This window comes from Coenobita brevimanus, chromosome 4, assembly GCF_032717465.1.
Source record: "Coenobita brevimanus isolate Jiangsu-jjx chromosome 4, ASM3271746v2, whole genome shotgun sequence".
In the NCBI taxonomy this organism is placed as follows: domain Eukaryota; kingdom Metazoa; phylum Arthropoda; class Malacostraca; order Decapoda; family Coenobitidae; genus Coenobita; species Coenobita brevimanus.
The window spans coordinates 548,450-568,488 of NC_136957.1; the positions used below are offsets into that span (position 1 = coordinate 548,450).

The 20,039-nt window shown below is 43.2% G+C and overlaps 1 protein-coding gene across 3 annotated transcripts in view; it reads right to left on the reverse strand.

Annotated features, from left to right (window-relative positions):
* LOC145394638 (DDB1- and CUL4-associated factor 8-like) overlaps positions 1-17,386 on the reverse strand; it is a 35,433-nt gene extending 18,047 nt beyond the window's left edge. For 2 of the 3 annotated variants that reach the window (XR_013896475.1, XM_080268430.1), the window contains exons 1-8: positions 17,336-17,386; positions 7,493-7,974; positions 6,633-6,770; positions 5,288-5,588; positions 4,267-4,525; positions 2,867-3,102; positions 1,733-1,907; positions 195-360 (exon numbers count right to left, since the gene is read on the reverse strand). Coding sequence is in view for 1 of the 3 variants with exons in the window: in XM_080268430.1 (XP_080124556.1) it covers positions 195-360; positions 1,733-1,907; positions 2,867-3,102; positions 4,267-4,525; positions 5,288-5,588; positions 6,633-6,770; positions 7,493-7,952 (1,735 nt within the window). In the remaining 2 variants the exon portion in view is untranslated. Of the gene's footprint in view, positions 1-194; positions 361-1,732; positions 1,908-2,866; positions 3,103-4,266; positions 4,526-5,287; positions 5,589-6,632; positions 6,771-7,492; positions 7,975-11,310; positions 11,377-17,335 lie in introns of all 3 variants that reach the window. The other variant, XR_013896476.1, reaches the window with a different exon arrangement.
* Positions 17,387-20,039: the final 2,653 nt, after the last annotated feature.

The following is a 20,039-nucleotide window of genomic DNA, read 5'->3' on the forward strand; positions in this document are numbered from 1 at the left end:
AGCACTGACCCAGAAGCACATCAATAATCTATCAATCTATCTATCTTGCTACAGCCAGATGTCTTTATCATGTAAGGTGTGGTCACAAACGTGTCACCCCCATGTCACCCTGTCCTCTGCACTCTGGCTGCTCTTCCTCTAGTTCCCCCTCCTCTCAACTATCCTGCTTATCACCAATGATCATATCAACCTACCTGTGGCATTATTGCGATGTCCTGAGTATCTATGGGCAGCATCGGCACCCTCCGACCGGGTGGTGTCAAAGAGGTAGATGTCGTCATCATTGTACGATGCCAATATACTGTCACCGTTACTGCTGTACACGGCACACGTCACTGTGGGGGAGGGTGACGCCTCAAACTGCAAACAACACAAACACACAAATGTATATGTGAGAAGTGTTAATATTGGGGGTGGAGTTATGAGGGGTAGACCGAGAAAGACATGGGACGAGGTCATTAAGTGTGACCTTAGGGTTAAGGGACTGAACAGGGAGGCTGCAATGGATCGTGCAGCGTGGAGAGCCGCCATTAGGTGACCAAGGCCGACACATGCAAGCATGTTGGAGCCTTTAAAAACGAAACGAAACGACAACTGACTTCAGTATCTATAGTCCTTTTACTTTAACTTGGCCTAGATTTTCATCCTTTAGCAGCTTATTTCATGTAGCTTAATGACAGAATAAGGCAATAACATGGCTCTACATCCTTCCATACCACCAGCAGTATTTTGTGACTGTCAACGTATTCTAGTGTTAACCTACTGTTGCAACTCAGTGCTCAACATGGAAAGATGGGGATTCTGGGCCAAGTTACAGTAAAAAGGGAATAACTTCATTAATCACCAGGTGTCTATTTACTGGCTACATGGTTACCACATAACCATCCACTCACTCTATGTAGCGCTGCTCTCAAGTGACTGCCCTTTCTCTCTTCCTTCTTGCCTTCCTTCCTCTTCTGTCTTTCTTTCCTTTATTCTTTCCTCTTCCTTCTGTCTATGGGTGACTCTACTCTGTGTGGCAAGCCAAATGGTTTCCTGTACACCAGGAAACCATTTACCATACCATGCTGGGTGGTAACCACATAATCAAAAGTGGCACCTGGTGGTTTAGTGGGTGATTAAGGCGCTCCAAGCAGACTGAGCCGGTGCAGGTGGAGAGATATGGTGGATGAATGTATGAGGATGAGAGGTTTGGAAGTCAGTGAGGCTAGGGAACTGACAGCAGATCGAGCTGGCTGGATGAATTTTGTGAGGAGAAGTGCATAATCAGGGATTTTTGGCACCCCTTTTTAACGTGGCAGCGTCTGGATTGACTCTGTCGGATACAATTATGTGAAGCTACAAAACGTGGTGAATGTTTTTGGCGTATCCGATAGAGCCAGGATTCCGGGGGCTTGAATGATGAGTGAATGGAAGTGTGGCCCATTGGACTGGGCAATTTTGGGCTGTCTGGACATTGCTACTCCTCACCCTGCCCTTGCGTGGGAAAGGAGGTCCGGATGATGATGATCATGATGATGATGATATATATATTTGTATGTATATATATTTTGTATGCATGTTTACTTTCCAGTCCATTAAAACATCAGCTGCATCATGATCAACCTCAAAAACGTACTGTATGGCATTATTTGAACTGACTGATACTGGAATTCGAGATCATGGCTTTGGTTACCCAGGATGTTCTTATTTCACGGCCACTCCTCCCCACGCTCCACCCACTCCCACTCACCAGGTGTCTGGGGCAATACTTGAAGAGCGGGAATGAGCGTGAAGCCAGTCGACGGTCGTACACACGCACATACTGATCGTGGCCGCTGACACAGAACTGGTGCTCATTGACTGGGTGGTTGTGGATGCTGTAGAGTGAGATCCGGCTGCCAGAGATGCCTTTCACCAGTGCAACTCTGGAAACGATGAGGGAGTATCACAGTTATGGCTTTGTATCTAGTCCCTCTTCCTCAGTGATCTATTATGCCAATTAAATCCATGTATCCTCTCTTACGTGTCAAGTGGGGTTGGTGGAGGATTAGTGCCCCTCCCTGTAAAACAATTAACTCTAAGCCCTTGGCCACCCCGTCTGGGATACATGGCGTCTGGCAATGAATGAATGAATCCTCTTTTACATTACTGGTCATAGATGTTATTTGATGGCTACTGAACAAAACAGCCTCCAACAAACTACTCTACAGTACAACACACTTGTTCTACTCTGACAAAGATCCCTAACCCCTTTCAGCTCGGTTGATGGCAAAGCGTAGTTAAATTGGTGCTGTCTACTAACCAAGGAGACTCATTCCACCTCAACAAAAGGAATGAGAATTTCATACAACCGTGACAAAGTATTCAAGTTAAGAGAGTGGCCTACTTCTGTCTTGAACACAAACCAACTACACTCTTTTCACTTTAACCTCACTTAAAACTGCCAGCTCTCCATCCTGAATAGTAAATTATAACAACAGATTAACGCTAAAATACGATGCTATAGTCACGGCACACGACTCTGAGGTTGTTATTATTGTACCCTAGCAATCTGTCATTCAAAATGTGCGTCCGATTTCGTATCATATTATTATGAATGAATATATTATACAGGAATATTATTATACACGAACATATTATACACTAATCACATGCGTCTCTTATTATACACGAAATCAAACGCACTTTTAGATGATAGGTTGCCAGGGCACGATAATAACAACCTCAGAGTCACGCGCCGCGACTTTAGTTATCATGAAGTGCTACTGAAAGGATACTGAACCACTGTACTGACTTATTATGTCACTGAGCTATGAGAAATGGCCTGCAAAGGGATGGAAATTTGGGCCACGTTAAGCTGAAATAACCATGACAACCAACTAACTTGCTGGGTTGCTCCTGTCTGATGTCCACACTGAGTACAAGAGCATCTTCTCCCGCTGAAAGCACCACATGTGGCGAGGTGGGTAGTGTGGCCAATTTGTGTGCGGGGCCATGGTGTTTGGCCAGTTTCCTCGTGTCCTTGCATACACCCGTTGATGACAGCTCGGCCAACCGCACTTGGCCATCCCGAGCGCAGGATACTATGTGGGTGTCATCACTGAATGGCAGGAACTTGCTCTGATGGGAGGGAATATTGGAGCCATCTTTGTGACAAATGATAACCACGACTAACAACAACAACAATAATAAATACTTTATGTGTGTGTGTTTGTGTTTGTATTTGCTTGTTTTATAAAACAGCCTCATCTCACTTCTCATTCCAACACAGATGCTGAAGTACTTGGACATATGCATGAATGTGTGTGTGTCTGTCAACTCTGGGAGCACATTCTTCCTGTGTCCACTGCTGAAGGTAGCTAGCAGCTTCTCCTTTGCCCTGTCTGAACTCCTCACTCAGATATCCACATAAGTTACACTTGCATCTCTACCATAACGGAAAGCCTCTACAACACTCAATATTTCTGTCAAAATCAAACAAACAACTACAGTACAATCTCCCTTATCTGAAAATTGGATTTCAAAAAATCTTCACTTTCCAATACTGTATATTTTTTCATGACAACAGGAGGGTGCTGATATCATCTGTCATCACACAATCAATGTATACTTGAAGACAGTTTATTTATGGATAAGTATAACAACAGACTTGTAGTAGGTGGGGGCGCTCAGTATCCATTCACTCGATGTAGTGCTGCTCTCGGATGGCTGCCCTTTCCTCCCTTCCTCTTCTGTCTTTCTTTCCTTCATTCTTTCCTCTTCCTTCTGTCTATTGGTGACTCTACACTGAGTGACAAGCCAAATGGTTTCCTCTACACCAGGAAACCATTTACTACGCTGGGTGGTAACTACAGTATATAACCAAACTATGGCGCCTGGTGGTTTAGTGGGTAATTAAGGAGCTCCAATCGGACTAAGCCTGTGTCGGTTCACAGCCAAGGGGTGGTTGGGGTTTGTTGCTCATGTAATGCCACTCAGGGATGAGAAAGGCTGGACACTCTCATCTTAAATGTCAAGACCAACTTGCTTTGCCCCAGTCTCCTACACTCCTCATGGGGCAACACAGGTTTAGATGATGATGATAAGAACAGATGACATATTACTAACAGAACATACTTCACTGCATTTAGTGTTCATGGTCTTGTAGGCTAATTTTTTCACATGATTTTCTCATAATTATCAGTATGATTATACTTTCCAAAATATTCCACTTTCCATACACGTTTGGAACCAAGCATTTCATATTTCTAAGTTTGTACTGCAATAAGTTCTCTACTACTGTACCTGGAACACATTATTCCTGTGTCCACTGTAGAATGTAACTAGTGGCTTCTCCCTGGCCCAGTCCCAAACCGCAATCTGAAAGTCGTCGGACCCACTGGCCAGCCTAGAGCCCGACGAGTTGAAGCTGAGGGCGTTGACACAGCCGCGGTGAAACTCCATCTTGTACATCAACTCGAGGCGCTTGGGTACATGAAGGGAGTCGTAGTAGTGGTGGGTGAACAGGATGGAGGACTGGTGGCGGGCGCGACCACCCATTTGCCTGATGGGTCGAGGAGAGATTATTAGAAAGGCATCATAATATTCACCATTAGTTATTATTTTTATCATCATCATCATCATTTACCACCACCTCCTCCTCCTTCCTCCTTGTCCTTCTTCTCCTCCTCCTTCCTTCTTGTTCTTCTCCTTCCCCTCCTTCCTCCCTGTTCTTCTCCTCCTCCTTCCTCCTCGTTCTTCTCCTCTTCATTTTTTCCAATCTCCAAACAACACACTCAGTGCATCCCCCACCCACCTCCTACCAATCTGGTCAACAGAATTCCACTGATGTTTAAGTTTGGACCTTGATCCTATTCCTCCACCAACTCCACCTCCTCCTGCTTGTCTTCTCCTGTTCCCCCTCTCCCTATTCCTCCTACTCCTCTTTGGTTTTTCAAATCTTTTTACTTAGTTTCTCCACTTTTTAATCACTACTCTTCTTCTGTAACTTCCTCCTCTCCTTACTCCTTGTTCCTGTTTCTCCTCCTCTACCTTCCTCCTACTTCTCCTATCTCCAAACAATACACTCTGCATCCCCAACTCACCTCTTAAAAACCTGATAAGAAAATTCCAATGGTGTGTAGGTTTGGGTGTTCTTAATCCTATTCCTCCTCCTCCTCTTCCTTGTTCTTCTTTCCATCCTTTCCTCCTCTTTATCCTCCTCCTCCTCCTTGTCCTTTCCTTCTCTCTGTCCTCCTCCTCCTCCTTGTCCTTTCCTTCTTTCTGTCCTCCTCCTCCTCCTCCTCTTCTTGACAACCTCACTTACCTCCTAACAATCTGATCAACAAAATTCCACTGGTGTGTGGGTTTGGGTCTGTCCTTGATCCTCCGTAGCTCCTTTTCGATGGCCTCCTCCACCCTCCTGCGTGCCGCCTCGTCCTCCTCCTCCTCCTCAGGGCTGTCGCTGTTCCGCCGCCGCCGCCGCCGCTGCTGACGCTGGGGCTGCTGTGTTGTGGCATCCTCATCCTCCGAATCCTCTGAGTCAGTGTCGGAAAGGAGACCACCAAAAATTGTCTGTCGGCCACGGCTTGGGCGGCGGTGTGGGTGTTCAGAAGTCGGGGATTCATCTGAGTGATACAGAGTTTTGTGTGGCAACAGGTTACTTCATTTTTTTTTTTTTACCTAATTAACCCTCTTATGGTTTTCATGCACAGTTTTTATGTTAAATGCTGATGAAACCTGCCATTTTATAATTACAATATATTGTACTGTAGCAGAACAGGGTATGCTGTCATAGCATGTATCCAGCTCATGGAAGATGGACACCCCTGTCCTACATATTCCCAGGTCACCCTTGGGCAAGGAGTAGCACCCTTTAGCCCACCAAAAAGGTAGCAGGTGGATGGTTACCATCATCAAAGGAGGTGCTAACATGGGAGTGATATGATGCCAGGGCCTGGTAGGTGGCCTTGCACAACACTCCCAGGCAGGGAACTCAACCACATTTACCAAGTAGTCAAAGTCTGGGCTGAGACTACTACTCATACTTATCTCCTAGACACAGCTCATCCTCTTTAGGGCTATGCCATCTCCACTTTCCCCTGCACCTGTCATATGGAAGGACCCTGTTCTGGCCCTGGTAAGGCACTGTCTGACACAGAAAGGTGGCTGCTCACATGTGTCAGATAGGATTGCTTGGCCAGACAGACCATGGCAGAGCAACAACAGGAACTTTTATGGCAAAATTAGAAATCAGTTTTGTGGCTGTAAACATTTTTCTCAGCAATTTAATTATTATACCTTCAGACAGTTCTGATATGCTCTGTAGCAACCTAGATCACCAAAAATGTTAGAAACTATCACAATTAACATTTTGGCCATGTGGAGAGGATGGAGGGTGAAAGATTGACGAAGAGAGTGTATGTGAGTGAGGTGGAGGGGGGAAGAGGGAGGGGGAGGCCGAGGATGAGATGGAGGGATGGGGTGGAGAGGTATATGAGAGAGGGGGGTGTGAGTTGGGAGCAGGGCAGTGAAATGGCGGGGGACAGGGCGACTTGGAGGCGATTTGTTTGTGGCCACCCCAAACGGGATTGAGGCGTCTGGCAATAGATAGATAGATAGTATACAATAAAGTGATAGAATAAACCTACAAATACTGTATATAAATTTACCTGTGTTGTTGTCGTTGTCTGTGTTGCCACTTGCTGCGCTGCCGGTCTCCATGGCTGAGGGGCTGGTGGGTTCCATGTGGTCTGTCTCTGTGTCGCGGCTGGTGTCTGCACTTGTGTCTCCCCTTTCTGAGGTTGAGTCTGGGGGTGTATACTCATCAATATATGAGGCTACGTAACACCTTCTCTTTACCAGTTTAATTCTGCATGTGGTACGTTGATATTCTCACTTATGATATTTATATACACAATAAGACCTTGTTTTCACAGACCCGTTTCAGCTGGACCTTGGATATAATGGAGCCCCTGACCCTACCAGACAACTTATGTCATATACTACAGCAAGGTCTGGAATGGGGAAGCCATCCAATGACCTACAAGACAAGTTTGTCAAATACCTAACCCAGGCCTGGTATTTCCTTTTTTTTTTTTTTTTTTTCAGTACTGAAGTGAGGGCCAACATTAGTTATGTATTGCTTACTGGCCTATTATACATCAGAGAACACAGCCCAAACCCATACAATACTGACTTAATTATGTCGAACTTGGCTTATGTTGGGCACCTACAGGATCAATTTTCATGTATATCTAGCCCAGGTTCAGTATAGTGGGTCCATCTGCCTTTTCCCCCAATAAGTCCACAACAACAAGGTCTCACTGTACCTGTAGAATACTAGGATTTTCCTTACAACTTTACATCTGCATCTGGCATATTCATTTTCTAACTTGAAATATTTATATGTTCACTACAGTATTACACAGATATATCTTGGCTATGAAGAGGATATCAATGTACAATATGCAATACAAATCAATAGGAAAGACATGTCAGAATGCCTCCCAATCTCACAAAACATACGAACCTGGGGGTACATCTGATTTTGCATCTGCCTTGGTATCCGGGGCCGTGGCACTTTCCGTAGCACTGTCTGGCAGCAACTCACGAAGTGTCTTGAATTCCTCGTCACTGGAGCTTGACTCTATCAGCCTGGGACGGTAGTTGCGTTGCCGGGAAGGTCGGCTGTTGCTGGTGGATGAACCTGAAGCCTCTCCGGATGCCTCGCCATCATCGCCGTTCTCCTCGCTGGGCTTCAGTTTCTTGTTACCCTCTTCAGTGGACTTCACTCTTCTGCTACCATCCTCACCAGACTTCAGTTTCTTGCCGCCATCCTCCTCTTTGGTGACCATTATTGAATTTGCAATGCTGGATTCTTTGTTTTTGTTTTTCCATTCATTCTGTGTTGCTGAACTACCATTCTCCCCATTAATACTGCCATCCTCCGCTCCCATACTGTCCAGGGAGCTCTCTGCCTCCTCTGCCATTAGGAGAGGTCACTCAAACCACCTGTAAAGTTGGAAGTTACTGTTAATATTACATAAAGGTAGACTGAAAAGACGTGGGGACCAGGAATAAGATGGAGGGATGGAGTGGAGAGATGTATGAAAGAGGGGTATGTGAGCTGACAGGAGGGCATCCAAAAGGCAAAAGACTGGGTAATGTGGATGTGATATATTTGTGGCCACCCCTTACAGGATTAAGGCACCGGGCAACATACAGACAGACAGATGGATAAAAACTGATGGGGGGTATGAAGTGAAGCTGCTGCTAATGCTATATCAAGGCAAGCCCATGAGTGGTGCGCAATGCATGAGTGTGGATACTTATGCTTGTGAGGTGGAGCCAGGATTCCAGGAGCTAGGATGGTGAGTAAATGACTGTGAACCACTCAACTGGACAGACTTTTGGTTAGTTTTGTCTTCTTCTTTTTTTTCTGTTTTTTTTTAATGGATCTAACCTCAAACCAGGGAAGAAATTACAGTGATCCTTTGGTTATATATATATATTTTTTTTTCCCCAATGTGAACTGAAAATCTGAGCTTCTGCCATTATAGTGCATTCCTCTGCTCAAACATATCATCATCCTGCACCTGAGCTGGTTTCTGCCAACAAAGATGGTGCAAAATCTAAGGTTTCTGATGGCTTCGAGGGGTTCAAAGATGAGGCCCTATTTGAGGAGTGAATCTCAGGTGGTGGAGACTGCTACCTCTCCACCCCCTTGCCTCATAACCCCTTAACTCAAGCCCAGCACAGGTCCCTCTATGTTACATGTTTCTTCCTTACTGTGCCCTTTTCATCGCTTTCTACTGACCTAACCAAGCCTGTGTGTGTTTTTGGTGCTTGCCGTAACAGTATGTATGTATTTAGTGGGTCTAAATTGCCATAAAAGGGGTAATCTAGGCTTGCAGTTGGGATGCCTGGTACCAATTACGACAAATCCCTTAGCTTCTGTTATAGTGCAATTCTGTTATCATACACCACGACTGGTACCAATGATGGGCGATAACCAAGCGATCACTGTACTCACATGTCTAAGCTGCGGTGGGTGGGGGCACCTACCATCTACTCATTTGATGTAGTGCTGCCTTTTAGGTGACTACACCTGACAGGCCAAAGGGCATCCCGTAACCAGGGAAGCCATTTCCTACATTGGGTGGTAACCATATAACCAAATGACAACTGGTGTTCTAGTGGGATGAGGTACTCCATGCGGATAGTGTCCACAAGGGTTTACATCCAAGGAATGACTGGGGTTTACTGCTCACAAAATGCCACTCAGGAATGAGTGAGACAGGTCAACCTCACCTTAAATCTCTGGACAAAGCACAATAACCTAACCCAGGCCCCTATGCTCCTGATGGGACACTACAGGATTGGGTAAAGGATGAATTATGAACTTAATAACAAAACAGAACATCAAAGTGGATGACACAACCAGGACTTACTGTAGCCTACACCATGCATATATCTACAACATATGCAAAATTTCCATTAGCCTCTTCAGTACAGTGATACTTTTTTCATGCAGTAATCAGAAACTTTTATCAGTGTTAGGAAGGGCTGCCACAGTCGTTAATGAGACACACCTCACAGTGCCACTTGATTTAATCACCTGGCTCTGCTGCCAGGTTATACAAACATCCCACAACTCTCTACCAATCCCCCAAAAGGAGAATGGCTCACTGCAGGAGGGGGTCAACTTCAGCTTGCAGTCGACTGGGCTCGTGTTCAGATAAGCCTGGGGCTCCAATTACAGTACCACTGCAGCTATCACTGTGATGGGTCACAACTAAATTGCATAAAAGAGTTAGCTATAACCAAAGGGTTTAAAAGATCCGAGATTCTGATTTCTTTGCATGTGGTAACTGTCATGCATTAACCATCTAGTGTCTGGGGGGAAACAACAAAATTAACCCCTTCACACTGAGGGACCTCTCCTCTGTTGCATATACTTGTCTGGCACTGGTCAGGATAAAATGCTGAGCAACATCTAGCCAAGAGTTGAAATTCACCAACATATCTCCGCTGGCTGTGGCAATGGAAGGTGTTTACAAGAACTGTTTATATGTGACAGTGGTGCTGGAGAGGGACCCTTCATGTGGTGGCACCAATATGGCTAAGGGGTGGAGCTTGCCAGGTATACAAATGTCCCTCAACCTCCTCCTTATCCCCCAAAAGGAAGATGGCAAATTAAGCAAGAAGGGTAACTTTGGCGTACAGTCCATCAAGTTCACATTCAGATGAGACTGGGGTTGCAGCCACTAGTACTACAGTACCTGTGTGATAGCAATATGAAAAACACAAAAAAACAGTACTGTATGTGAAGGAAGGATTTCCTCTATCATTAGGGAAGGAATAAGAAATGAAATCTGGAAGGCAGGACACAGTGCAGGTGAAGGATTGTTGGCAAACCTTTGCTCATGGCTGTGCACTCTCATGCTGAAGGGGTTAATACATCATGTTCTTCGTACAATACAAAAAGGAACAATTATTCCTGCAGTCACTACTCTGGCAACCACACAGTGCAAACATTCACAGGATCCGGAAGTAAATAAAAACTATACATGCAACCCTCCATTAACACGAGAGTTACACAAGTCACTAGAGTAAAAAATATACATATACCGGTACAAATAATGTACAATAATAAAAAAATAAATAAGTAAAAAATACAGTACACCCTCACTATACAGTATTGAACCTCATTATACCAAATTTTGGCTGTATCAACCTCTGTTTACCTAGCAAAAAATTATAAATATACAGAACAAAAGGTCATTTTATTGATGTGATGCAGCCACCAGATGGAATGAAAAGGAAAATATGTACGGCAGTTACTTTAGATGCTTTCCCTGTTCTGCTGTTTACTACTAAGTGAAACTATTTATCTATACAGTAACTTTGTACACAGTATAAAACCCACAAAAGATGAAAATATATGTGAAAGCATATAAATTCATCAAGCATCCATCAAACAAGATTTAGTTGGGGGGAGGGGAGTCAAATGGTGGGTGACAGAGTGACTTGGAAGCGTTTTGTCTGCGGCCACCCTTTGCGGGATTAGGGCGTCGGGCTATAGATAGATAGATAGATGAACCAAAGGTCATTATAGTCCCCCCAAATGAACATCAGCTATATCAAATTATCTGCTACCTTGTTACCCTTCCCCCCAATTAATATAATGAGGGTTTACCATACAATCAACTGACTCTTATAACCCAGATTTATTTTTGCACGAAGAACTAGCAACTTTGAGATATTCCGCATCCATACTGAATGTGCTAATGGAGGGTTAAAATCCTAGGGACTACAAAAACTGTCTCCTAGAGTTTGAAGTCTTACACAGCAGAACAGACTGACATAAGCGCGTAGAACCTGTGCTGTACCTTCAATGTTGCATAGAAGTTCCTGTGAAGAGAAGAGTACCAACACTAATTTAAATATATCACTAAATTAGACACACTAGAATTAATTAAAATATGGTATAGCACTAACCTAACCTAACCCACCCAACATAATCTAACCTAACCTAATCCAACATAATCTAACTTAAATTGGCCTGACACAATCTAACAATATGTGAGAAGAGTCCCACCATTAATTTAAGTATGGTACTGTAATTAACAAGTTAATGTACAACACTAATTTAAATACAATAGAGCACTAACCTAACCAAACCTAACCTCACTTAACCAAACCTAACCTAGAAGAGTTCCAGCATGTACGTTATACTATCCCGACCCAACCCAATCTACTGTAATTTAACATAACCTAATCTAACCTAGGCTGTGAAGAGAAGAATACTAACACACAGGCAATGCTCTATCGCCAAATAAGCGTCATTTTATCAACACTAACTTAATTAAACACAGTACTACAGTATATTTCTTTCACCTTAACTTGGTGTAGATTTTCATCCTTTTCCAGCTTATTTCACATAGCTTGGTGAGAGAATAACATGATATTACTGCTCTACATCCTCTCCATAGCACTCCTGCATCACTATTATCATATTCTGGTGTTCATCTATTCTTATAACTCAGCAATCACGTTTGGCAAGATGGATGGTTAGAGGAACCAAATCCCTTAACCTAATCAAATTTAATCAAACTTAACCTATGAAGACAAGGAATGTGGAAAATGAAGAGTCAAAATGGGAAAAGCCCCAGGAATTGATGGTGTGTGTGTGTGTGTGTGTGTGTGTGTGTGTGTGTGTGTGTGTGTGTGTGTGTGTGTGTGTGTGTGTGTGTGTGTGTGTGTGGTGAAATGTTGAAGTATGGGGGAGAGAGAGTGGTAGAATGGATGTGGAAGATGTGCAGATTGGGCTGGGAGGAAGGCTGTGGTAGAATGGATGTGGAAGATGTGCAGATTGGGCTGGGAGAAAGGCTGTGGTAGAATGGATGTGGAAGATGTGCAGATTGGGCTGGGAGGAAGGCTGTGGTAGAATGGATGTGGAAGATGTGCAGATTGGGCTGGGAGGAAGGCTGTGGTAGAATGGATGTGGAAGATGTGCAGATTGGGCTGGGAGGAAGGCTGTGGTAGAATGGATGTGGGTAGAATGGATGTGGAAGATGTGCAGATTGGGCTGGGAGGAAGGCTGTGTCCCAGAGGATTGGAAGTGAGGTATAATTATTCCCCTGGACAAAGGAAAGGAGGAAAAAGAAATGCGTGGTAATCATGGGGGCGTTTGTCTTCTTAGTGTAATGGGAAAAGTGTATGGCAGGATTATTACTGACAGAGTTGGGGAAATAACAGATGAATTGGATGGTGAAGAACAGGGAGGTTTTAGGAAGGGAAGAGGTTGTATAGATCAGATATTCATTCTTACGTCTTTAGTGGAAAAGTTTCTAAAGAAGGGAAAGAAGTTGTATGTGGCCTTCATGGATCTGGAGAAAGCATATGACAGGATGGATAGACAAGGAATGTGGAAAATATTAAGAATATACAGTACGGAGTAAATGGGAAGTTGTTGAATGCTGTGAAGAGTACCGGGATGTACGAGGGTGCTAAGGCTGAAGTGTGTGTAGATAGTAAATTGAGTGAATTTTTCTATTTGAATGTTGGATTGAAAAAGGGAAATGTCATGTCTCCATGTTTGTTCAATCTGTACATGGATGGGGTTATAAAAGAGATACAAGGTAAGAGAGTGGATGTTGATGTGGCCCTAATAAGAGAGGGCAGTGTTTGGAAACTACCTGTACTGTTGTTTGCAGGAGATACTGTACTGTTAAGTGAAGACGATAGGGAACTGCAAGGCTTGGTGAATGAGTCTGGATGAATGTGTAAGGTAGGGAAAAGTGAAGTTATGGTCTTTGAGAGAAATGAAGTCACTGGATGTACAGCGATGTTGGAGGATGAAATGTTAAATGTAAGTGCATTTAAGTGCTTGGGTAGTGTGATGAGTAAGTATGGAGGTTTGGAGGGGGAAGTGCTTGAAAGGGTACAACAAAGAAGGTTGCTGGTTCATTGAAAGCAGTGATAAGAAACAGGGAAGTGAGCATGGAAGTAAATGAGTCACTGCAAGACAGTATTGTGATACCAATTCTAACGTATGGAAGTGAAGCTTGGACGTTGTTGGAAGGACACAAGTCAAGAGTGAAGGCAGTGGAAATGAGTTACGGGTATTTGAGAGGAGCAGTTGGAGTTACAGGGGGAGACAGACTGACAAAATTATGAGGAAGTGAAGGAGGGTTGTGGTGTGGATGTGACAGATAACGTTAGGAGAAATACACTGAGGCGGTTTGGCCATGTGGGGAGGATGGAGAGTGAGAGACTAATGAGGAGAGTGTTTGTAAGTGAGGTGGAGGGGAGGAGAGGGAGGGGAAGGCCAATGATGAGATGGAGGGCTGGAGAGGTATAAGCTATGAGGGGAGGGGGGGGGGTGAGCTGGGAGCAAGGCAGTGAAATGGCAGGGGACCAGGCAACATGAAGGCAACTTGTTTGTGGCCACCCCTTATGGGATTGGGGCATCTAGCAATAGACAGACAGATTAGATAGATAGATTAACCTACTCTACCCTAATCTAACCTAACCTGTTAACTAGAATACCAACACATAGGCACTACTCTGTAACCAAATAAGGGCAATATTTTCAACACAAATTCAGTACTAATTTAAATACATTACTAACTAAACCACCATATGTCTCCTAACCTAACTTTCAGCCTGCAGTCCACAAGGTTCATGTTGCAGATAAAATAAAATTCTCTGAAGGTAGCAAGAATAAAATTAAAGAGTAAGTCATCAGGTCAGTAGTGGCAGTATTAGCAGCTGTTATCCCAGGCTCATCTGAACAAGAACCTGGTGGACTGCAAGCTAAAGTTTTCCTTCTTCTGTAGATAGGGAAGGGATTGAGGGAACTCGTGTAAAACTTGGTAGCATCCCTCTCCAGCACTATATCATCAGACTGAAGGGTATAACTAAGGCCTGACTGCATATAAAATTCCTGACATTGGTACACCCTGTAAATTAACCTACGCCCATCAAAAATTATTAAACTTAAGTGACTATCTATCAATAAAATTAATCTGTGTTCACCTGTTCACCTATTTCTGTCTGTATTTCTGTCTACCTAAACTTAAGTGTCTATCTTTCTCTCTATCAAAGAAACTGTATCCATCGGTATACTTATTACTGTTTCTGGTCGGTCTGCTTGTCTCTATCTATATATCTACCCACCTACCTATAGCCAGACACTTTTTATCCAGAAAGAGGTGGCCACAAATGAAATGATCCCTTATGTCCCTGTCTGCCATCAGGTTGCCCTTTGTCCACCTCACACTCCATTGGTTCACTCCATTCTCCCTCCTTCTTTCACTCATGCTGCCACCACCTTCTAAGATTAAAAAAAAAAAATCTATTGTTAATAATAATTTACAAGCATAATTCACAGAGAATGAGAGATACTCTTTTTACCTTAACCTGGCCCAGATTTTCATTCTTTTGCTGCATATTTCACTATAGGTCAGTGGACAAAAAAGATCATTACAGCTCTACCTCCTTTCCATTGCGCTTCCTCATGACAAGCACCATATTCTAATGTTTATTTTTACAATACAGCACTCAAGATGGACAGATGATAATTTTAGACCAGGTTAGAGTAGCGGCAGTAGAGAAGGCTGCTGGAATATAATGAAAAAGATGTAGGTGGTGGCGACCATTATCCACTCACTTGAGGTAGTGCTGCCTACTTCTTCCTTAGCCTTTACCATTCTTTTTCTGTGCCTGCCCTCCTCTCTTCCTATTTCTCCCATCTTTCCTGTCACTTCTCATTGCTTTTCTTTCCTTTACAGGTGGCTTTACATTGAGTGACAAGCCAAATGGTTTCCTGTAAGCCAAGAAATAATTTACAACGCTGGGTGGTAACCATATAACCAAACCATACGCGCTCCCTACGTGTCAACAAGTGGGTTGGTGGAGGGTTAGTGCCCCTCCCCGTAAAACAAATAACTCAAAGTCAAATGGCCACCCCTTATGGGATTATGGCGTCTGGTAATAGATAGATTAATGTCTTTGGCTGGAAAATAATGATGAAATAAGGTCACTGGAAATGCACATCAACAAACATCTAACCCAACAACCATACTGAAAAATTATATAACCTTTACTGAGGGCTGCAGGTTGCTTGAACAATATTAACATGACGGTTTTGACTGGAAAATAATTATGAAATACGGTTGAGAAATACAATACACATCACACGAACAGCTAACCAACCCCACCTAACCCTAACCAAACCACACTGAAGCACTATGCAGCCTCTATTGAAGCCTAAAGGTGGCTAGAGTATGAAAATGATGTCTCTGGCTGGAAAATAATCCTGAAAAAAGACCCATGGAAACCTCATACAACCACCTAACTGAACTTAACCATACCAGCACTGGAAAATTATGAAGTGTGTAATGAAGTCTGGAGCTAGCTAGGATATAATTAATGTAATTTCCTTCACTACAAAATAATATGGCAAAACTTTACAACACAGGCATGGCAGTTCCACCAGTCTTCTTACATTCTCACATTCTTAAGGAAAGTAACTGTATGTAATACATACCTGCTTGTTAATTTTATACCATAAAGTGTACACAGAAAGCACTAGGAGAAACACATTGAGGTGGTTTGGCCATGTGGAGAGGATGGAGGGTGGTAGACTGACGAGGACAATGTATGCGAGTGAGGTGGAGGTGGGAAAAAGGAGGGGGAGGCCGAGGATGAGATGGAGGGGTAGAGTGGAGAGGTATATGACAGCAGGGGGTGTGAGCTGGAAGCAGAGCAGTGAAGTGGCACTGGGCAGGGCTACATGGAGGTGATTTGTTTGTGGCCACCCCTTATGGGATTAAGGCATGTGGCAACAGATGTATAGAGAACATACATAGAATATAAACATTTTTCTTACTGTAGGGTATTTAAGGAAGTTACGTATATGCCGGCAGCAGCTTGTTTACCGATGAACCCCCAACCTAACCTAACTTAGCCTAACACAGCGCTTCATCACCAGACCCTCTACAATCTTAACTATGTAGGACTGTTGCCTCACCTAACACTGGAAGCCCACAATTCTTATCAGACCAAAACTTCTAACTTATCCTAATCAACCTGTCAATGATCCATCTGAACAAGAAATTTAGAAAACTTGCATCCATATGGTAAAGTGTTAATAATATAAGATCACTAGAAACACACCATACAAACATCTAACCAACCCTATCTACCCCTAACCTAACCAAGGCTAACCTTATTGAAACAGTATGTATCATTTACTGAAGCCTGATGTTAGCCAGAATATAATTAATGTGCATAGTGTTAGCCAGAAGATTAATTAAAGTGACATATTTGGCTAAAAATTAATTATGATGTAAGGTCATTGGGGATATACAAACACCTTATCAACCAATCCTAAACGTACTGAAAAACACTAAAGCCTTTTCTGAAGCCTGAGTTAATAGAAATAAATCAAGTAGACGCCTTGGGGCTAAAGGAGGCTAAATAAAAATAAAAAACTGTGGTGATATATCAAAACCGTCTCTATGGCTGGACAGGTGACACAAGTCAATAAATCATGGGGAATTAATCGCAAAAATAAGGTCACAGGAGCCACGCACAACGGCCATGGGAACCCTTAATCTTCCTGTAAAATAAAGTACATTATAGTAAAGCCTTAATATTGACCTCTAGGAAATACTACGACTCCAATCTGTTAAACTCGACAAACAAAAGTGACACGAGAAGTCCCACATCTCTGCCGTATTTAACCCTGTAAATCATCTTACCCGCCCGATTACTTATGCTCTAAAGGGAGTTAAAGGGTTCACGGATCCTAAAGGGAGGCCAAGGAGCCAGTTAAAGGGTCAGGAACCACTTAAAATGCTACCTTAAATACGAGGAAAGGGTGAGGGAGACTCGGACTTAAGATGGTTTGTTGTCGTCGAGCTGTGGGTAGGATGGGCTGCCAAAACCCAATATATTTATTTCTCCTGATCTCTATATATTCAAAAAGCCCTAATACCAGAAAAGACCCCCAATATACCATTGAATAAATTTCAGGTAAATAAAACCCAGAGATATTACTCCCTTATGGTAAAATAAACTATACGTGTTATATTGCAGGCAACTTCTTCTGTCGTTTCCCAGCTGATTGGTGAAGCTCGCTCCCCTATTTTATTTATAATTCTGGAGTTTACAATAACTTATGGCGTTTTACATTGGATTATTTTGTAGAATAATATTTACGATGGCGATCTAGCGCGATGTAATGCGAAAATTATATGGATGTGGGATAGAGGAAGGCAGGGTTGATATATTCTAGGCAACTTCAGCTGTCTGTTTCCCAGCTGATTGGTGAAGCTCAGCCCGCTAGATATAAAACATATACCTACAGCAAGTTTTTGATATACTATAGTGCTCTAGTATTGTGCGAGGTGTGCTGTTGGTAGCTTGGTTTGTTTTGGAAGGGTATAGTATAGCTGGTAGGCCCACTGGTAGATAGGCATGGTGCAGCTGATATAGTGTTGTAAATATAGTGATGCGACATGCTACAGATACAGTGCAATAGATGATTATAGGGCAGATATTATGCAGCAGATATAGTGTAAATATATAGTGCAAGTTATGGTGTAGGTATAGTACAAGTTATAATGTCGATAGTGCAAGTTATAACGTAGATATAGTGCAGCAGATATAGTGGACACCATAACAGTACAGATACAGTGCAACATGCACAATAAGTGAGTGGACAAAGCCAGGTATAGTGCAGCTCGCTTTATACTGTACTGTACCTGTTGGAAGAGTATAGTGAAACACGGTGATATGGTATTGTGAGATGTGAAGCTGTTGTGAAGGATATAGTGCAACTGGTAGGCAGGTATAGTGCTAGAGATACAATGCAGGAAATACAGTGCAGCTGATATAAAAAATTAATTCAGATCTTAGAATGGAACGCACTGACAATTTTTAACATGTAAGGATAATCTTTTGCTCTAATTTGGCCTAAAATTGCCATCTGTCTTGAATGCTGAGATGTAAAGATAGATTAACATCAGAATATGATGCTAGTCACGAAGAATTGCTATGGAAAGAAGGTAGAACCACAGTATTGTCCTTTCCTGTCATTCAACTACGTGAAATAAGCTGCAAAAGGACGAAAATCTGGGCCAAGTTAAGGTGAAATAACTTTAGTAATGATAATTCGCTTTTTTGTTTACTGGTTTCCTCCAGCAATGTTTTCCTTAACGGTCTATAATCACTATCTATCTATCTATTGCCAGACGCCTCAATCCCGTTTGGGGTGGCCACAAACAAATCGCCTCCAAGTCGCCCTGTCCCCCGCCATTTCACTGCCCTGCTCCCAACTCACACCCCCCTCTCCCATATACCTCTCCACCCCATCCCTCCATCTCATCCTCGGCCTCCCCCTCCCTCTTCCCCCTTCCACCTCACTCACATACACTCTCTTCGTCAGTCTTTCACCCTCCATCCTCTCCACATGGCCAAACCACCTCAGTGTGTTCCTCCTAACGCTTCCTATCACATCCACATCACCACCACAACGCTCCTTTATATCCTCATTCGTCAGCCTGTCTCTCCATGTGACTCCACATGCTCCTCTTAAAAAAAATCATTTCCACTGCTCTCACTCTTGACTTGTGTCCTTCCAACAACGTCCAAGCTTCACTTCCGTACGTTAGAGTTGGTATCACAATACTGTCATGTAGTAACTTTTTCACTTCCATGCTCACTTCCCTGTTTCTTATCACTGCTTTCAAAGAACCAGCAACCTTTCTTCCCTGCTCTACCCTTTCAAGCACTTCACCCTCCAAACCTCCATCCTTACTCATCACACTACCCAAGTACTTAAACGTACTCACATTTTCCAATTCCTCACCATCCAACCTCTCTGTACATTCACTGACTTCACCTCTCTCAAAGACCATCACTTTACTCTTCCCTACATTCACATTTAGATTCCGTTTCTTACACACTCTCTCAAACTCATCCACCAAGCCTTGCTGCTCCCCTTCGTCTTCACTCAACAACACAGTATCATCTGCAAACAACAGTACAGGGAGTTTCCAAACACTATCCTCTCTCACCAGGGCCACTGCAACATCCACTACCCTACCTTGTACCTCTTTTATTACCCCATCCATGTACAGATTGAACAACCATGGAGACATGACACATCCCTGTTTCAAACCAACTTTCAAAGAGAAAAATTCACTTAGTTCACCATCCACACGCACTGCAGCCTTCGCACCATCGTAAATACTCTTCACAGCATTGAACAACTTCCCATCTACTCCATATATTCTTAACACTTTCCACAATCCTTGTCTATCCACCCTGTCATATGCTTTCTCCAAATCCATGAAAGCCGCATATAACTTTTTTCCCCTCTCTAGAAACTTTTCCACTAAAGATCTAAGAATGAATATCTGATCTACACAACCTTCCTAAAGCCTCCCTGTTCTTCTCCAACTAATTTCTCTGTTCTTTCCCTAACTCTGTCAGTAAGTATCCTACCATACACTTTTCCTATTATACTAAGAAGACAAATGCCCCTATGATTACCACACACT